General features: G+C 43.5%; 1 protein-coding gene across 2 annotated transcripts in view; it reads left to right on the forward strand.

Annotated features, from left to right (window-relative positions):
- LOC308133639 (nectin-2) overlaps positions 1-20,320 on the forward strand; it is a gene marked incomplete at its 3' end in the record, with an annotated part of 86,572 nt that overhangs the window by 17,196 nt on the left and 49,056 nt on the right. For both annotated transcript variants that reach the window (XM_080501105.1, XM_080501104.1), the window contains exons 2-6: positions 13,787-13,896; positions 14,816-15,065; positions 17,520-17,813; positions 19,032-19,149; positions 19,788-19,939. In XM_080501105.1, coding sequence (XP_080357231.1) covers positions 13,787-13,896; positions 14,816-15,065; positions 17,520-17,813; positions 19,032-19,149; positions 19,788-19,939 — 924 coding nt within the window. The remainder of the gene's footprint in view (positions 1-13,786; positions 13,897-14,815; positions 15,066-17,519; positions 17,814-19,031; positions 19,150-19,787; positions 19,940-20,320) is intronic.

Genomic DNA, 20,320 nt, shown 5'->3' on the forward strand with positions numbered 1-20,320 from the left:
ACAGAGAGTATATTGTTCCTCCATAAATCTGGTGAAATGAGAGAAATATGAATGAGTGCGCTTGTGTTGTTATTGTCTGTCCTACCACTGACATAATGTTGTTCAAAGCCAGGCCCCGAGCTAAAATTAGACTTTCTATGTTTAGCTTGACGTTGATGTATAGAGAGATAAAAAAAATAATAGTAATAAAAAAAAAAAAAAAAATAGGCAGTTGGATACTTGAAAAGTGATGGAGTGTTTTATTTAGGCTAAGTCCTCTCAATGGCCTGTGTGTCTCGCTGGATATGGTAAAAACCATCTTTAGCAGCTCCGTTATCCCGTGATCTCTGCCTCTCGGTTGGCTATTGAACTGAGCTTCCTCTGACAGGTGCCCTCTCATCTGCCATTAGAGGAGAAGAAGAGGAGGCTCACGCCACTGTGATGGTTTTAGCCCGAGGGAATCCGTTCCTGGCCGGGCGTCCGTCTGCGTCTTAAGTGGCAGCGTACACTTGCGAGCGTGCGTACGTGCGCGTGTCACATCTGTAATTGGCTGCCTCTGATCTCGTGGAAATCTGGGATCAGTGTGGCAGATCGGCTGGTTAATCAGCACTTGGAGCTTTCACACAGAAACGACAACCTGTGCTTCGTTCTAGAGGTTGGAATCTCGCTGCGCCTGGGACTTAATCGCTCCAGAAATCCCTTAATAGAGAAACATTACATGCAGTCCAATTTGAGGATGTTAAGATAAAATGCTGACGCAAATTTGTGACAGTGGGAACGCTTCAGTGTGTTGTGGGCACATGACCGAAACACTGATAAGAGATATTGAGCGAGACTTTGCTCCTTTTGCCCTCAGATGATAAGATTACAGCGAGGCCAGAGGTGCCTCTCTGCACTTCAGCCTCTCTGTTTTTTCCCCCCTCTCTGTGACATATAAGTATTCGTGGTGGCATACGGCACAGCGGCATTGGGAAATTCATAAGGGGGAATCATCACTCATTCCTGGTTCCCCTTTGAGGACTGCGCTAATTAGCCGGCGTCTGTGATTAGTTGGCTTGTGTTTGATCTGCTCCCCTCCCCTCGGTCTCTGTTGAAAAGGCCGCCTGCCTGTGCCGCGATTTGGCTGTGAGGTGCAACCAAACACACTCTGCCTGAGACACACAAAATCTCTCCAGAAAGGAAAAAACAGACACACAAAGATGCACACAACGCGAACTGCAGATTTCTTTCTTCCTCTGCCTTTCGGAGACACTGCAGGTGGCCTCAGAGACATCATATCGTACACAAGCAGACACCCACACACACACAAACACGTGTGAGCTGCAGCGGCTCAGAGCACTTCAGTCGGAAGGGTGTAGCTGTTAATATTTCACCACCGCATACCAAGACTATGTTTACTTTCGCTTTGAAAGTTTCAGTTTGTCAATGAAATTCCCCTGGAAAACCAGACCGTGTTCTTCTTTTTACCGGTGGTGCAGGGTGTGGGTGGCTCGCTGGAAAGTGGAAGTACTTAATTCAACCCCATGTGATTACAGCTAAAGATGGGCGAATTATGAACATAATTAAATTCGTACAAATCCCCCCTTTGCTCCCCTTTTTTTGCATTAGGGCTCAACGGCAAAGCACACTGAGGGATCCCCATGCTGCATTTAATATGACACAAATAGGAGTGATTCTTTGGTGCGTGACGGAGTGCTGTCTAATTACACAGACGCTGTGTTATTGAAGGGTCTGTCTGTCCTTGAAGCTGGCCACCGGAGCATGGCGGGGCCATTTCTGCCTCTTCATACCCTCATCTATCTATCCCTCACTTCCCAATCCTCTATCTGTCACTCTGTCTTAAGGGGCTGGATGGTAAACAAAGGCGGCCCCAAACCCAATGTAATGACGGCCTGACAGGAGCGCGCTCCAGTGGCTCGTGTGTGTGTTTGTTCGTCGCGCCCCTCCTCATGATCTCTGAGAAGAGGCTTCAATCTTCTGCAAGTTGGATCAATTGTGGCATCATTGTGACTGCCGAGCCATTACAGGCTAAAACTAGGCTTCGTGCTGTTGTTGAAGGGAAGCTCAAGCCACCACCGCTCAGATGGGTAAAAGTGTTGAGGACAGCTTGTTTATCATCAATACCAACATCTAAGAAACAAAGCTGTTTTCATGCTCCCTAAATGCAGCTGTATCCTAAAAGATAAATATATATATATATAAATTCTAATAACCTCATTAATTAACCTCATTGTTTCATCAATGCCTTCATTTGTGAGTGACAGCAGGTGTGAGTGGCATTTATGTAAATTTTCATTTTCATCATGTAAACTGACAGCGGAGGACGTGACCTTGTAGTTTTTGAGGTAATACTGTGTTTTTATCTAGTAACATGCTGTTTCTTAGTGGCTCATTCACTGCACTGTTGGTATTCTAATCTACTCGGTTGGAAATTGGCACTCGCTCAACATTTCCCAGATCCCCCGAAACAAATTCCATTGATCAGAGTAACAGTCCATTGAAATGTCAAATGGATATTTTTTTCAGTTATTTTAACCTCGGCTAGTATTGCTGAACTAAAAGTTTTCAAGCCAATTATATTATTTTTCATTGTTGTAATTTTGAGCTCTATTTAAAAAAACATGTCTGCAGATCTTGTGACATGTATTAAGTGGAAGTGCAGTTATTTTGATTTCCATGGCTTGTAAGCTAAAATTGCAAATAATAAATGCTTGAGATTTATGTGTCAAAAATCACAAGTGTTTTGACTAATGGAGAAAAGTAACCTTTCCACTGTATTCGTATTCTAAAACCAGGCTGTAATAAGATATACATGAAGTTAAACCTCAAAATCCAAAGGTTGGCACAAGAAATGTTTACATTTTGTGCTTAATAAATGAATGACGTTATTCATTGATTTCTACATTGTAAGTGTTTTTTCTTTCGATTGAGGAGTTGAGCTGGAACTAATCTATTAAATTCACTAGAATTTTTTTTTTTTTTTACACGCAAGAAACGTGCAAGAAAATTAAATATGTCTGCAGCTTAGTGCAATAAATGTAAACAGATCAGTTAACAGATTTGCAAGCACACTGGTTCGACAGTGATATTTGAACAGTTATTACTGTCATTATTAATTTTCATCAGTCTGTTATTGACAAATTTGACCTTCTTCCATATCTCCGTTTCCCAGCTTATCTCTTAAGGACAGAAACGGGATGAAGGCAATTGTTTGCAGCTTTTTAACGATCATTGTTTCATGAGGTTGCTTTGGAATAGCAAATTGTGAGGGAAATGCCGAGTTATTTTGAAAGTTTTGCTGATATGCTTCACCGGCCTCTCTCAAAAGATCTTAGTCTCTGTATATCATTTGTTGTACTCATTCATGATGAAACTTTTAACTTTGTCTTTTCTGTTTGGTCCCTATGGGTTAGATGACCGGCACTGTTTGAGTTGTCATGCACACGTACCTTTTTATGAGCGAAGCCTGTTTTTTGTGCAGGTTTATAGCCTATCGTTTCATTGTTTTACCTTGAGTGCTTTGTGTCTTTCAGACGCTATTGTCTTTACAGTGCGCTCTCCACTTTCATTTTATCCAACACGCCGTCTTGAGAGGAAATATCAGGTTGTGCCCCTCTTTCATTCTGATCCGTCTCCTTGAGCTGTAGGCCTGTCTGTCTTTTTATTCATTCATTTATCCGTCTATCAGCGTCAGAACAATACACTGTGTTCCCAAGGCAAGTTGTCATAGTGACTGTCCTTCTGGGAATAATCAAAGTTGATCTAAACATCCAGCTCACAGAAAGAAAATGGAGAACGGGCTAGAAAACAGCCCAGTCTACTTGCTCATCATGAGTCCCAGCTGTTTATCACTCTTCTCCGCCGTGAAACTTCTAATGACACCACAGCCGTCTGTATTTTCTATTTCAGTTTTATTCCCTCGCTCCTCGATAACACCCTCCCTCTATCCTCTTCTGGGGGAACCGATAGGAGGAATGTGTTGGAGTGTGAGAGTTTCAGCTTACCTGCCTCCTATTGAGGCTGGGAGACAATGGGCTGTTCACCTCCGCCCTCCCGGCTCACTGCAGACCTGTGGGAAGGTAACTTTGGCGAATACAATGCAGCCGATCTAGTGTAAAAAGGATGTTTCTTTCTACTTTTAATTGCTTTGGTTATCTGTTGCTTTCCACGTCTATCTTTTTGTTCTTTCGCCACATCCTCCATGCCTGATGTTTATTAATTGTTACCATCTGCCCACCTCGGTATGGCTCTCATTTGTCTTTCATGCCAAGAAGATTGTATTGAAAAACTGTCGGGTGTCCTCATTGTGTTTTCAAAATGCATGTGATTTAATAGGGAACGTAACTTGTTGACATGTTTGTGATCTACTTTTGCTACGATATACCACATGTTGGCAATTAAATATGATTATGTAGTCCTGTTTGAAAGTTTCAGGCCATTGTGGAATTGAAAGAAACTGCTTCGGTTCATTTAAAAAAAAACAAAAAAAAAACAACTTATGTATTTATAGTTTATCACATGGTTAAAATTGCAAACCAGGAGATAATTCACTACACGTACTTGATTATATTAAGGGCTCCATAGGCGCCATACTATCACTTCAGGAACCCTTGTTCTTCCTTACAGTGAAGGTAGTGCTTAATCAACATTGGTTATATATTTTGAGTTATTTCATTGTACTGCAGAATACATTTAGGGCCAATCAGAAACCTTGTTGCTACTACTTCTTTATGGATAGGGAGCAATATACACAGCAGCCAAAAACATTTGTTCTCTCTTGTATATTCACTTTGTCACTGATGTACTATCCCAGAACTTAAAGCACTTTGTTTCCTGAATGTGGGCGTCATTTTTCGGATGATACCTCATCTGTCCACTCAGATCTCTCCTGCAGATTGCTTCTCTGTGCTCCCACACACATACTTGCAATCATTTTCTCAACCCCAGCTGGTCATTGCTTGTGTGTTATGAAGGACACAGTCATCGGTTTATTTTGATATTGGTACGCTCCTCCTTGTTTGTTTGCTCATGGTGCCCGACCTTCTGTCTTCCATATGGCCGGCATTGATTCGTTAACATGCCGTGTGATCCTTCTGACAGATTGACTGTGTTAATAGCAGTATCCCTCATATCACAGGACTGCATTTTAATCCTCGACCGTGTGGCATAAACTAGGCTGGTCTCTTCACCCCTAAGCCATGAACATGTGTTGACAGTATTGTTGACCAGTGGGCTCATCAGTGGCCGGTTGAGTGGCAGCCCTGACACCACCAGATGAGCCACCAGGATGAAAAGCCCCCTCCGTTTTCAAGGTGAACTTAAGGTGACTGTTGACGGCAAAAACAAACAAACAAAAAAAACAACAAAACCTGGAAGCACAGCTGTGTTTGGGTCTGGGGGCGAGATTGTCATGGAATTCCTCTCACTTTAACAGGCAGCTCTGTTTTTAATTCAGCGAAAGTATCACACCCAGCCTGAAATATCTTCACTGACACCTTGGTAGACTTGCACATCCAAGTGTTGTTAGGAAGGCGAAAATAGGACGCATAATCACATTATGTTGGCAGCTGACACACAGAGGGGATCGATGTATACACGCGTACATGAAGCGATGGGTGAGGAGCGAGAGGAGAGAACTCATGCATACACTGCCAGCCTTGGACATTTGTAGAAGTACCTGGCACTTCGCTCCGCCTGACTTAGCCTGATCCTTTAATTCATGGCTATTTTCAAAGCGAGATGCTGCAAAACTCTGAATGTGCATGCACAAACACACATTTCCATTGGCATTTACAGAGTGGCGTCTGAAGTTTTCCTTTGGGCGTGCGAGCTTACGGCAAACTATGATAAAGGGGTCTCTCGGCTTCTATAATGGAGAATATATCAAGATCGTTTCTTGACTCTAACCCTGGACCTGCCTGAAAAAATAATATCCTCCCACAACTACAAATTTACATTTTATGCTTCCTCGCTGACTGCAGATCTGTCACTGTGGTCACCCAACACTAAAACCCAATATTACATGCAGGGCTAAAATAACATGCAACCGCTACAATTACCATGAGGGACGATGAAGAAGTCGGACAGAAAAAGAACTAACAGGATGGAGGGAAAAGGGAAGTCGAGGAAGAGCAGAATGAGCCAGAGGGATAAAAAAAGGATTTATTCCAAAATGAAAAGACAGGACAGGGCTACAGCACTGAGGGAGGGGGAAAAAAAGAAAGTGAGCGATGCAGAGAGAAGGCGAGAGCGGTGGAGGTAGAATGATGTGCAAGGGCCCGAACAGACAAAGCAGAGCCAGGAGCCGCAGGGGAGCTGGGTGTCTGTCAGCCATCCAGCCAGTAAGTTATTCAGTCACTTATTCAGTGGGTTGAAGCGACGGCACTGGCAAGGCACTATAGAAGCAGTAGTTATTTGTTTAGCTCAAGAGGGCTATGTCCTTTCTGTCCACAGTAAACTGCCTGTTACAAGCGAGACTTTACTGACCCTAAAGCGGACCAGTGCCAGATAAAAACATGCAATGCCATTAAACCACACTGGTGTCTGATGGCCTTTGACGTTCTCCTTTTTGTCGTTTGTATGCTATACACCTCTGCTCTACGCCGTCGCTGTATTTCTTCATGTCCCGGAAAAATTCTTTATCGCCGCCTTCTCTCTTTGACCATCTCTCTCCTACCCTCGTTCGCTCCCCCCCCCCTCTCTCTCCTGGGTCAGGTACAGTGTAGATGTTGGTGTTTATCAATAATGAAGTGATGAGAGGAGGAGGAGGAGAGCACGCTGCTTTCGTTCTTACCAGGGGATGAATTATTTACCCTATGGAGAAGAGTGCCTCTCCACCCAGTGTGTGTATAATCATGCGTTTCTCTGACTGCCAGTCTAAAAGTGGTTTTGCTTTACAGAGCAGTTGTACACGAGGAAATATGTGTTGTATGAGGTGACCACACACACACCATTTTGACTACTTTGCAAGTCATTTTTATCTCTTATGCATGGTTTTCCCTTAGTTTGGCAGGTAATAAATGATTCAGCGTGTTGTCTTGAATCATGTTGTGAGTTGTAAGGTTCATCCTCCTGTTGCAAGGTGCGAGACGCAGCAGCGAAACGAGGAAAACCAGAACTGGAAGGGCCACTCAAGCATTCCTGGGTCCACGTGACTAAACACCACTTTCATTTCAGACCTGTTTGACCAGCAGGATTCGTTTGACCTCAAATAATGTTTGTATTATGTACATAGCTCAGGATGGAATACAGAGGATGTGTGTGAGAGAGAGAGGGAGGGAGAGGGTGAAGTCCATAGAGGGGCATGTGCCAGAGCTATTGTGTGTGTAATTTCATGTCAGGATCCATGCTGTAAAATGGTTCATGGATCCCATTGTGAATTCTCCAACAGTTTCCTTTTACTCTTGAACTCATGCATAGTGTATAAACTTAGTCTCGATGGCAAGATGAAGGTCATGGTCCAGTTGTGAGTGCGCTAAGTTTTGTCATTTGGAGCTGGAGTGTGCAGATATTTCAGAAAATTAAATGTTATTTATTTATTTTATTTTGCACCCTGCTGGGTCTTTCTTCATTAAGATGATACACTTAATTGAATTGGCAAATGCTTACTTTTTGCAAATGATATTCGCTGAAGTCCTAGGGCATGTTTTTTTTAATAAACAAGCAGCTAACTAGGAATATGCATTAGTATACAGATGTGTGTGTGTGTGTGTGTGTGTGTGTGTGTGTGTGTGTGTGTGTGTGTGTGTGTGTGTGTGTGTGTGTGTGTGTGTGTGTGTGTGTGTGTGTGTGTGTGTGTGTGTGTGTGTGTGTGTGTGTGTGTGTGTGTGTGTGTGTGTGTGTGTGTGTGTGTGTGTGTGGATGCACACACTTGCTAAACACACACACCTCCCGGTGCAGAGTCTTCCTCCAGCTGTTCATTTCTCCTTGGCACTTTGAAGCCTGTTCATGTGTGTGTGTGTGTGTGTGTGTCCCTCCTTCCAAACCCTGATTTCTCCTTCATTCCCCTTCTGTTACATTTCATGCATTTCTGCTTCCCTTCCTCATTTCTGCCTCTGTGTCTGATTTCCCGTTCTCTTTCCACACTCGAGTCGGTTATCAAATGTTTCATCATGTCACTGTGAACAAAGTGAAATGTAGCACTCCCTCCTTCCATCTTTTTTTTTTTGTCTCGGCTCCTGTTGCATCACAGAAGTTGGTTTTACCTCTTGTTTCCTGCATGCAACCTCGCTGTAACACCAAACCCCCTCTTACAGCTGCTGGTCTTTTTTATGTTTTCATATTGATTTAACATCTATAGCAATTTGACTGTTTATTTCATACGATAGCTTTGAAGTATATTGAAGTGTGTGTGTGTGTGTTTGCTTTTAATTATTCATTCTTTTTACCTCAAACAAATGTGCTTTAGACTCAAAATTTTGCCACTAATGCGACATGCACACACAAAAAGATTATATTGGGATGTCATCTGAGAAGTTCATAATGTACATTGGCTATTTCTAAATCGAGCTTCCCCTTGTGCTATCGATTGGCCCTTTACAGCGCCAGTAGAAGGGTCAATGAGAAGACGAGACACGTCTCAAGTCTTCATTTCCTCGTTTTATTCTTGGCTTGTCAAACCGCCTCGCCTGTCAAAGCTAAGCTGCATTCGGTCTATGCTCCCTGCATACCAAAGTATCCACAAATAAACGTGTGTGTGCATGCATGGAGTATGCACGTTCATCTCTGTGTAATGTGTGTGAGTGTGGACGCGGAAGTCATAGGAACCGCTGATGTCTGATAGCAGCAGCCGCAGCAGACGGCAGGTTCAGGTTGATGCTGTTCCAGGCTCCAGCTGATAACGGCTATTCGAACCGACGAGCAGCAGTTTGGACATGACGTGTAGCTCCAGCAGTGTCACTGCTTTTCGGCTTGGACACGGCCGTGGCAACATCACAAGAGAAATCTGCTACAAGTGCAGCTCCACTGGCAGGTCATTCCAACTAGAATGTCAGCTTTAATGCATTTTCGATTGGCTCTGCTTATGAGTTTTCAAAGCTCAGATGGACTTCGAAGAAGACAGTCTAATCTTGAATTACACCCGCATCAGTCAAAAATACCAAAATAATAGTGTTTCAAGAAATAAAAGGACTCATTTTGAGTATTCTGTTTGGCGGAGGAGTAGTTGAATTTGAAGTTGCGGCTCATACGAGACAAAAACTTCAGCGCAGACTTCACACTTTCAGCTTTATTTACACTGTTAATAATTACTGACTGAATACATTGTCGGAATTGTTGACCTTAGAAAAATATTTATAGCTTGGAAAAATCTGCCTGACAGACTCCTATAAAACAGTTTTGAGACAAATGCTCTTTACGTTGCCACAAAGCTGGATGTCAGATCTATAATCTTGGCTACTGTTTAATTTTGGCTCAATTTGCCGCAATAAAAAAAAGAAAACATCACACAAAAATGTATCTCTGTCACAATACTTACAAGCTGCACAGTGCAAAACTATAACCTCAGTAATAATCGTGGAATTGAATCTCTGTTTCCGTGCCAGTGTCTTGAAAGAAAAAAAAGAACAAAATTGCACATTGGGAGTTTCACAAAGCTGGTATTTGGCAGAGCTTCCACTCAAAAACCACTTGTATTCAAGGCCAGTACAAAAACACAGACGCTGTCGTACTGAGAATATATAACCCAGACCCTTTTGCAGTAAAAAAAAAAAAAAAAGCGACGCAATTGAATTCATCATCCTTTACAATTTTTTGTTTCAGCACTTTGGTCCTTGTTTGGAGGCAGTTCAAGGATGTTTTGAGCCCCCAATGTCTGCTGGTTACTGTTAAATGCTGTGGTGAATATGTAATAACATTGACGCTCGACATGCATTCATTATGAGTGAGACTGGCATCTTGCAAAACAGAGCACGTTAACTTTGTTAAGGAGGATTGGAAATCATTCTAATTTTGCCTGTTAAAAAAAAAAGCTTTGAAGAAGAACTATCAGTGAAATACAGAGAGAGAGAGAGAGAGAGAGAGAGAGAGAGAGAGAGAGAACCGGCAGAGATGGATCCCATCAGGACAGAAAACTGACGCTCCACCCTGCACTCTATATCGCCTGTATAAAAGCTATTATTCTTCAGGAGTGGAGAGGTTGGGCACAACAATAACAACATTGAGGAAATAAAGGAAATGGAGAAATTCACACAGACCTGGAAGAATAATGAAAGTCAAGACTACTTACTGAGTTAGAAAGGCCAAAGGAAGACACACACACACACACACACACACACACACACACACACACACACACACACACACACACACACACACACACACACACACACACACACACACACACACACACACACACACACACACACACACACACACACACACACACACACACACTGAAGCAATCTTCAGGAATGCAGAGAATGGGGAAGCTTCATTGTAGCCCACCTGACAGTGCATCGCCACTAGCTTGATGAAACGGCAGAGTCACCGAGCTCTGAACACCATTAGATATTTTAGTTGATGGCCTGCGCTCCTTGTCCCCCTGACGTTGTGCTTTTCTCCACTGTAGTGGGGATCAGGCAGAGGACATGAATGCCATTAGGCGTTGGAGTCAGCCAGCCAGGCAGCGAGTCAGGCGGACACAGCCTGATAAGCGACTGTTCGTTTTATAAGCCACGGCTGGCTCAAATGGGCTGCAGACAAAATTAGGATTTCGTTTTTTTTTTTTTTTTCTTTCTTTCTTCTTCCCTTTTTTTAACTTGCTCTCTTGATTCCTCCGGCTCATTCACGCCTTTTCCTTTTTCTGCTGTCTATTCACAGCCTCTGTGTTTCTCACAAGGTCAGGTGTGGAGTCCCCTCTGCCTCTCGCTTTCCCTTTGCCCACTCTTCTCCCCTCATCTGCCTCTCCTCGCTCTGTTTCTCTCTACCTGTGCCACCCCACCACCTCTCCGTTTTTAGATGCTCCCACTGCATTTTCCCCCACCTTTCCCATCCTCGTCCTTTCTTGCTTCTCTCATCCCTGTCTTTTAAATGTCTCTCTCTCTTTTGTCCCTCAGCTGTCTCATATTAACCTTGTTTATAGCTCGCACTGTCTCCCCTTCAGGATCCTCCTCCTCTCTTCTCATCTCTCACCACGTTCCCTTTTCGCTTCCTCTTTCATTCTCTATTCCTGGCACCACGTTCCCTTTGCACCCTTTCATCCCCACTTTCTTTGCAATCCCCCACCCTCCCATCCTCCATCACTTTGGCATTCCCAGGATGTCTCTCGTCTCTTCATTTCATCCCTCCATCCTTCTGGCGTACTTCCTCCCAATTCATTTCCCTCTTCACAAACGAATGGTGGGAAATATGGAAATGTCACCGTGACCAGTCGGGGGATCAGAGAGAACTGGAGTAATATGGCAGGGCTGTCACAGCACCATCAGTGTAATATTAGAGCCTACGTGACGACCATGTGGGCGTTAAAGACATGATGATGGGTGACAGTGCTCAGGATGCTGAACACTTAAAAGAGGGCAGCTTGCGTGTGTGCATGTCTTTGTTTGCTCATGTGCATTTGGTTTGGTGTGTGTGTCACCTGGAGGCAGCAGGGCTACTGTAAAGTAGAGCAGCGTTGACACAAGGCTTCTGTTCTCACTGTCCTCCCCTCCAACCCCGCCCCCACCCTTCCCTTCTGCTGCTTTCCCCTCTCAAGTACCCTTGAACTGTCTTTTATTCTTTAGTTTAACCCTGCTTCACTCTGCCACCAATTTTTGGTTTATTATGACCAGTGCTTTTCCAAATTTTTTGTTTTTTTTTAACCAACAATTACTTTTCACAAATGTCGCCCTGGCTCCTCATATCCAAAGGTGCCTCATGTGCACACATGCACAATCTGACTTTTCCCCTCACTCCGTCTGCTCTTCTAATGAGCAAGAGTCTGGGTCTTCAGGGCCAGGGTTTGGGCACGATCGTAGAGTATGAGGCTTTGCAAGTATTTGTATGTCTTGTGTGTAATATTCATTTCCCTGGAGCGGTAGAGAGTCTCATAAGGCCAGTCGGCTCCTCATTGCAGCTCTGGCTTCAGTTGACCCATGCTGGCTTCCGTCTTATTGCCTCTGAATGACAGACAACAGGCCCAGCGCGGCTCTGCCCCCTCGCATTGTTGTGTGAACACTGCAAATGGGCACACGTGCATAGATTTTCTGACTGAATTTGCTTATGTGCTCATACAAGAAATATGAGGCGTAGTTACTCATCGTCGGTGCCACACAGTATAATTGCTTCCGACAAGCCAAGCGGACTTGTTTCCACATGCCACAATCAAGACCAGTAATCAGGGGTTTCAATAACCTTTCATCCCCTTTTCTCTTTTTCTGTTGCATCTTTTTTGTAACCGGAGAACTGGCCTTATTCCCAAAGCTAATCTGTAGTTTGTCAGACGAGTTTAAGTAGATTGACAAAAGGTTGTGGCTTGATCGTCATTAAATACTCCAGACATTTGAAAGATTACAGGCCAGGAGCTCTACAATAAACCTGCCATGAAATGTGTGTGTGTGTGCGCACATGCTTGTGGTGTGTTGACTTGCACAGATATGCTAGTGCATCTATGACAGGGGGGGTGGAAACAAAAACCCAGCAAGTTGTTCTTCTTCTTTCCAGCCCAATAAGACTGCGTGCTTCTCCCACAGGCTGGTTAGTGGTTGTCCAGAGGTTTCTCTGTGGCTGCAAGGGGGTTGTTTTGAGGCTGTAAATTGGGCTGGCCCTGGGAGAGGTGGTGTTATTCTAGGAAAGGCTTATTTTCTTCCATGCTCCTGCTCAGTGTTTCACTCATTCTTCACTCTTCTCTTCCTCCGTATTGATATCTTGGATGTCCCGCGAGAAGAGCAGGTGTGTTTATTGCTCGTCAAAAGAGAAAGACAGCGCTGCCCTTTCCTCTCATCTCTTACCATATGGGTTTCGCGCGTGGGTGTTTTCAACAGTTCTACAACAGTTCTGGCTTGGCACAAACCAGTTGAACTAGTTTTGTAAGTAATTGTTTGTCTTTAGGGAAACTAGTGTTTCATTGGCGCTGTTAAATGTGTATGTAGCTTGTCAGCAAACGCATTGTGAACGCTCCCACGCACACTCGTACACACACACACACGCCTCGCCCTGGTTGCAGACATTTGAAGTTGTGTATCCGCAGGTAATCCACCCTTACTTAAAACAGGTGCCATCTTGCTGACATACACTAATGCGCGCTTACTCATACAAGTAATTACATTTTCACAGAGACCTGGATTACAGACACACAGAGACACGCGCGCAGCCACACACGGACAGATTGTCGTTTTTAAGGCTCCCTCGCTTCGATCTGGTTCTTGCACACCCACTGACACAACACACTGAGAAAAGCATATTTATTTTGACTCTTCGCTGTAACGCAGGAATGTGTCGGCACAGCAAATGGCAGGCTATAGAAAAGCAAAACCCGTCCACATGATTTATGACCTATGTGCAAAAGAAGACCGGCTTTCCTATGTTGCTGCACACATCCCCCCCTTTTTTTTTCTTCTTCTTCTTCTTTCAGGCACTTTGTCCAGTTCAGGCACAGTCATGGAGTGCTACCAGACTCTTGGCCTACTTACCTGGGTTCACTAATGCTGTCCTCTGTTGTACCAGACACTTCCATACTTTCCTCATTTATCATCACAATGCTTTGTACCAGCGTGATTCCTCTGTGCCACCCGCTTCTTTTATTCCACCTGTGGTGTGGAGGTGAATAAAGAAAGAAAGAAAAAAACAAGATTAATGTTTTTCCTTTCTTTTTTGTCTTTGTTTCATTCAGGAGCATCTGGTCAGCGGGTGAAGGCAGAGCCAGAGGTGTTGTCGTATCCTGGCCAGAAAGTCAACCTACGCTGTGCCTTCACTGATGCTACTGGGATACAGCTCACAATGGTCAGACACACGCACGCACGCACGCACGCACGCACGCACGCATACGCACAGCCCTGATACAACAGTTTTTCTCCCGAGTTTAGTATTTGATTATGTTTTTATCCCACAACTCTCATATCAACTCTAAATGGGTTTTGTGATCTGAAATTCCAATGAAAACGTCAGATTCATCTGGAAACTGCAGCTCACAGTGCTGAGTCGGCACAATACAATTTGTTGAAATTGCAGGTGGTGACTATTTGCTTTCACAATTGAAGTAAGCAGACGTTGGCCATTAACTGAATGCACTATTTGGTATTTGACTCGATGTATGGCAATTTTGCTCTTAAAATGAACCATACCTGCTGACCCAAATGTGCAAACCTGTGAAACTTAAGTTAAGACAAATGTATGTGAACAATTCACTGCAATAAAAAATAACCATAAAATACTGAAACTGGTCCATGTGCCTTGTTTATTTGGCACATTAAACCTTAATCTAACTAACCATGGCCCACAGAAATAATCCTGAGGCGAGCAATAGGTTTTTTTTTTTTTTTATCACATTCAGGCTTAATGTTTTATTACTCCAAACAAACAATACTAAGCTTCATTTTGCTTTAGGGGATTGAATATGGTAATGGGTGCACTTCTTAGTTGCATTTCAATGAAGTAGGAAGTGCACAACTCTGCTTGATTCCACTAAGAACAGCTGAGAGAGCGCTGCTTCTGTAAAACTGGGATCCATATTCATACCTGCTCCACTTGCTTGATTATGATGCTGTGTATGCTACCCTGCGGCGTTTACATTAAAATGTGGATGCCTCAAAAATGCTCTCTCCTGTCACTAATCAACACCGTGATAAATGAGGCATGTAGTTTTTTCCCCCCCGTCAACGTGTGCGTCATTACCACTGACCCTTCGCATGTTTCAACGCAGGTCACGTGGATTTACGAGCCAACGGACGGTGAGAGGATGAACATCGCCGTGTTTCATCCAAACTATGAGCCCAACTACCCCGATTCGCCTGTAAAAGGCCGAGTCAGCTTCACAACCAATCCTCCGAACCTGAAAAGCCCCTCCATCCAGATAACTGATGTTCGGATGACCGACGAAGGGAAGTACATCTGCGAGTACGCTACCTACCCGAGAGGAAACGAGCAGGGGATCACCATCCTCGTCATGCTGGGTATGTCTTCAAAGAATCTAAAAAAAAAAATCGAATACAGTTAAAACTGCTAACTAATTGATATTATAAAATCTTGAAATGCAGCTTTAGTGTGTTCATAATGATATATGACATATGAAATGCATAACCTTAAAGGGTTACATGTTTTGATAAGCATGAAAACGGGGAGTCCTTCTGTGTGGTTTTGTCATTCTTTTCTTCAATCAACCGAACAACCAAGAAGTTTTTCTGTAAATGGGAGAGCCACAGATATTTAACGCATGGTCGGTCAGAATTAGACTGTTTTGGAGAGACTTTTCCAATATCAAGCTTTCAGTTTCACTTCTTCAACAGGAGGTGGAAATCCCAGAAAACCTAAAGTTTGTCTATCCTTCCAACTTCTGCATTACTTTGTCAAATCTATGATGGCAGACCGGCACCAGCTGGTTGGAGGTGAAAATGGAATAAACCCTGGACCTGTGGCCAGTCTGTCACACCGAGGACACAGAGACAAGTCTGTCACAGTTATGCAGTTCGTCACTGATAAACCTGAAATGCATGTCTCTGGAGTGTGGTGGGAAAACCACAGACAAGCCATACGCGCACCAGGAGAACATGCAAACTCCAAACACACTCGAACTGGTATATTCTTGCTGCGAGGCTCTAAAATAGCACACGTGTCATTTTTAAATCTCGTCGGTATTGCACATTGCTGTGCACACCAAATGAACGGGGAAGTCTGTGCCGAGAGTGCTTAATTTCTTGTACTGACAGATTTTAATATCACATGCTTGTTTCCTTTGTGATCCCTTAGAAGCGGATGTCTGGATAGTTTGGCAACGATATTGCTTGAGTAAATCACTCCAACCTGTGGATACAGAATATTGTAATTACAACAACTACAATTTGTGGTTAGCTAATGATTTTTTAATATTCATTTTCTGGCACCACAGCATTAAAAAAAAAAGTGTTTTATTTTTTTGTTAGTATTACACATCAGCAAGATCAGCTCTGCTCTGGTGGACAGGGGTTCCCACAGCCTCCCTGAAAGCAAGCCTTTGACAAACAGGAGAAACACAGCAGCTTTGTTGTTGGGTATCATGCACCACGTTTCTGTCAAGGGTAACATCCAAACTCAATGCCACAATGTACTCCCTGGTTGAAACCCACTGCAGGTGTCTGCCTCACAAGGACTCTCAAATTTGTCAACCCTTTATTTTTTTTAGGTAAATCATTCTTTTCTTAATGAGAATACTATTCAACAAGTGCCACTTTGAAAGCCCCAGCTGGCTCTTTGTCAGGTGCAGCGATATCACACTCACTAACTTTTTTTCTTTTCTTCTCCTATCACTCGATCACTATCTCAAGATTTGTTCACACTTGAAAGAATTTATTTAAATAAACTGAAAGGAGTAGAATTGGCCACTTGTTTTAAAAGCAGCCTTTATCATTGAAATTATCCTTTGTGGCCAAAAATCTGGTTCTGTATTTAATGTTTGCTTTTCCAGCACAGCTTCACTTGTTGATCGTCTGCCAAGGTGAACTGAATTGCTCCAGTAATGAATTCGCAATTTAATTTGTCACTCATCTATAGCGAGCATGATGTGCGTATTTATCTGGGTTATTATATATTCATAAATTCTTAAGGAAAAAAAAAATCTGCCTGTCTGTGTTTCCATCTGACTCGCTCCTCCCCCTCCCCCCCCCGAGGTAGTATGCAGGTTAAAAGCATCTACAGTCTGGCTTAATTGCTATTATAAGTGGTATTGTCAGATCAATTGTGTTCTTGTTAATGCGAGGCAACCATGAGCCTAACCTTGACCCGGTACCTGTGCCTCTTCCCTCTCTCTGAAGCATCATGCCGCCGTGCCTCCCCTCAGGCAGTGTATTGATCTGGCTGCTTGTCATGCCTCCTGTCGGCTCCTGTCCCCCCCTGCTCGCCTCTGATCCCACACTGGTATCAGAGAGGGCAGTAGGGGAGGTATGAGGAGCGGGGGGTGGAGGGGATGATTGAGATCATGTAGTGATTTGGAAATTGTGTATGGAAATGCACTGGGCCCGTCACGGAAATTGTTTATCAATTGTAGGTAATTGGGATAGAAGGAGAATAGATTAAAGAAATGGAGAGAGAGAGAGAGAGCGAAAGAAGATTTAGGGTTGGGTTGTGTTTCTGCTATTGCTTGTAATTGTTTATCAATGTCGAGAGAAAAAAGATTGAGTGTGCAGAGAGAGGAGGGGGTGAGCAGAAGGATGGAGGATGTTTGGAGATTGAGGTTTTGTAATGGTTTTAGAGTTTTTTTTTTTTTTGCCAGGATCGTGATTCAAATTGTTTGTCAATGATGGTGCACATTATCTTTTCCCTCAGCTGCCTTATTTCCATTTTATCTATCTGTTCATCCTTTAATCCTCTCTCTCCCACTCTCTGTCTTTGTGTCTCCGCCCTGCACCTTTCCATCGCTTTCATCCGTCCATCAGCAAAGCCCCAGAACTCGGCCTCCGTTGTGACGGTGGTGGCCGGCGCTAAGCCGGTGGTGGTGGCGCGCTGCGAGTCCGCCGACGGTCGCCCCCCCGCCAAACTAACATGGGTGACCACGGGCAGCGGAAATGCCACGTTTGTGGATAAGCCGGGGGCCGAGAACACGGTGACGGTGACCAGCGAGTACCGCATGGTTCCCACGGCGGCCGACAACGGGAAAGACATCAGCTGTGTGGTGACACACAGGACCCAAGTCAAAGACGAGGGCTTGCTGATGAAGCTTGCCATTCAATGTAAGAATCCGCACACTCGTGAACAGCCGTTACCTCTCCCACCAAATCCCTTGTCTGTTAATGGAGGCGTCAAACTGGCCCGCTGGGGTCCGGTCCAACTCCGAGTGTTGTATTGTCCATTGAGAGTGGGGACAGAGAACAACACTTGGGAAGTGTTCATACTAGTGCTGTTCGCTCTGCTTCAAGCTGACCAGTCCGCTTCATTTGTGCACCGTGGCGCAGATGAGCTTTCCCATTTAAAAAATAAATAAATAAAAAAAATAAAAAATGTGAGTCTTGGTTTCGCTCGCGAGTGCAGTTTGCTCATAGATTAAATACAAACCGACTATCTGGCAATGCAAACACCGGAAATGGACCAGAGAGAGTGACATTGAATTTAATGTAAAGAGAACAAAAGCAACAGCGCTGAGGAACACGGAAAAAAAAGTTAGTGAAAGGTCCCTTGAGCCGACGTGGAGTAATGACGCAGTAATGACAAATCACTTACTGACACGCGGTAAATGAAGAACAATATTGTTTTTAAATTGATTTATTGTTTGTTTGCAATATATCTTTTTAAGGGTCACGTGAACAGGACTCAATGAGCGAGATTTTTAGTCCTGGTCAATCAATTTGTTGAATCCTGTTCTGCTGTAGCAGCATGGGCTTGTTGCAAGGGTTTGATTGCATTTCAAAAATATTGTGGGAAAGTGAAACAACCAAATAAAGGTGTGGAAGTTTTTGGCATTCATTGCCCAATTGAAGAGTCCCCAACCTATTCCTGTACTATCCTAGTGCAAAAGCATGCGAAAACCCCAATTTTCTTACCTTGTTGACAGCAAAATTAGTGTGAAAATATGGTTAGTTTGTAAAAAGGCTGCTGAAACTGGCAGCTAACCAAGCATCATTTCTTTTTAGCGACGTTTGTCTGAAGAGAAACACAGTGAAAGATGGGATCTTAACACTTATTTTACTATTAGAAATTTAAGGCTGGCTTTATTAGGTTTTATAAAAGCAATTACTAAAATTTTTTTTTATAGATTTGTGCTTCTTTGTAATGGAACTAAGCTACCATATGAAGTTTTGTTATTTGAAAGTTACATTGCTCTTTTTGTTGGATGCTCCAGTTTCGTTAAAACCAAATTGGGTTGTATTGCATTACCGACGCAAGACCTCATTAATTAATTTCCCTCTCTGCTCTTTCCTCTCTCCTCTGCCATTCCACTGCTTTTCCCAAAGATCCCCCCCAGGTCACAATAATCGGATATGACAACAACTGGTATATTGGACGTACAAATGCAGTGCTCACCTGCCAGGCTACAGCAAACCCTGCTCCGTTCAGTGTCACCTGGAAGACGTGAGTTTTTCCTCTCCTCTCTTTGCTCTTGATCCGGTTTCTTGTTCTCCTTTTTTTCCCCTTTTCTTGCCCCTCATGCAAAAAAGATGCAATCCCCACCAAGCGGCAATCAGCGCTTTTATTATTGCTACTACAGGAGTGCGCTCTGATTATGGAGATAGCTGTATAATTTCTCATAATGGACTCTGTGACTTGAGATTTAACCCTTGAACACACTGTGACTCCTCCTGTTACTTTTTTGGTATTATCATCCATTAACATAGCTGTGTGGGGGAAAAAAGAAAAAAAAAAGCAACACCGAAAGTGTGTTGCTTTAAAATAGAAAAGATGAGATTTTGAGCCTGAATCCAACAGTTTTAATTTTCCTTCGTTCACTATTGTATTTTCTCGCCGGGTCTGAATGAAATGGCTCATGAGTGGGGTGGGGAAACCAATTGGTTTTGCACTGCTGATCAAGATTAGCAGATTTTCATGACAATGCACAATGCAGTACATCTCTGTGAATGTCCATTTCATTGTGCTCAAAGTCAAACAAGCCACTGGCCCATTTTTTTTTCCTTTTTTTTTTTTTTCCTTTCATTATTTTTGGCCTGCTTCATTTTCTTCTCGCTCACACCAATGTGCTTACGTCTCTGCAGCATGTCGGGCACGGAGATGCCAGAAACGGTGCAGCTTAAAGACAACGTGCTGAAGGTGCTGAAAGTAGACGACTCCGTGAACACCACTTTTGTCTGCGAGGTCGTGAACCGCATCGGGACCTCGAAGGATCAAGTTGCAGTCATAGTCAGAGGTGAGTTTTGACAAACCAGCAAGCAGCACAACACACACACACACACACACACACACACACACACACACACACACACACACACACACACACACACACACACACACACACACACACACACACACACACACACACACACACACACACACACACACACACACACACACACACACACACACACACACACACACACAAAGGTTCATCAAGGTCATTTGAAAGTGGTGGGTTTTAATCTGCTTTAAGTGCAGCATGTAAAGTGTTTGTTCGAAGATTCAATTAGTTACGGAAGTGTCCTTTTGTATACTTCCCTGTAATGTGATGAAGCAAGATTAGAGATGTTGCTGTCAAAATAAATCTACTTATACGCAGCCTTAAATAGATTCA

Source organism: Blennius ocellaris, assembly GCF_963422515.1.
Source record: "Blennius ocellaris genome assembly, chromosome: 8".
Lineage (NCBI taxonomy): Eukaryota > Metazoa > Chordata > Actinopteri > Blenniiformes > Blenniidae > Blennius > Blennius ocellaris.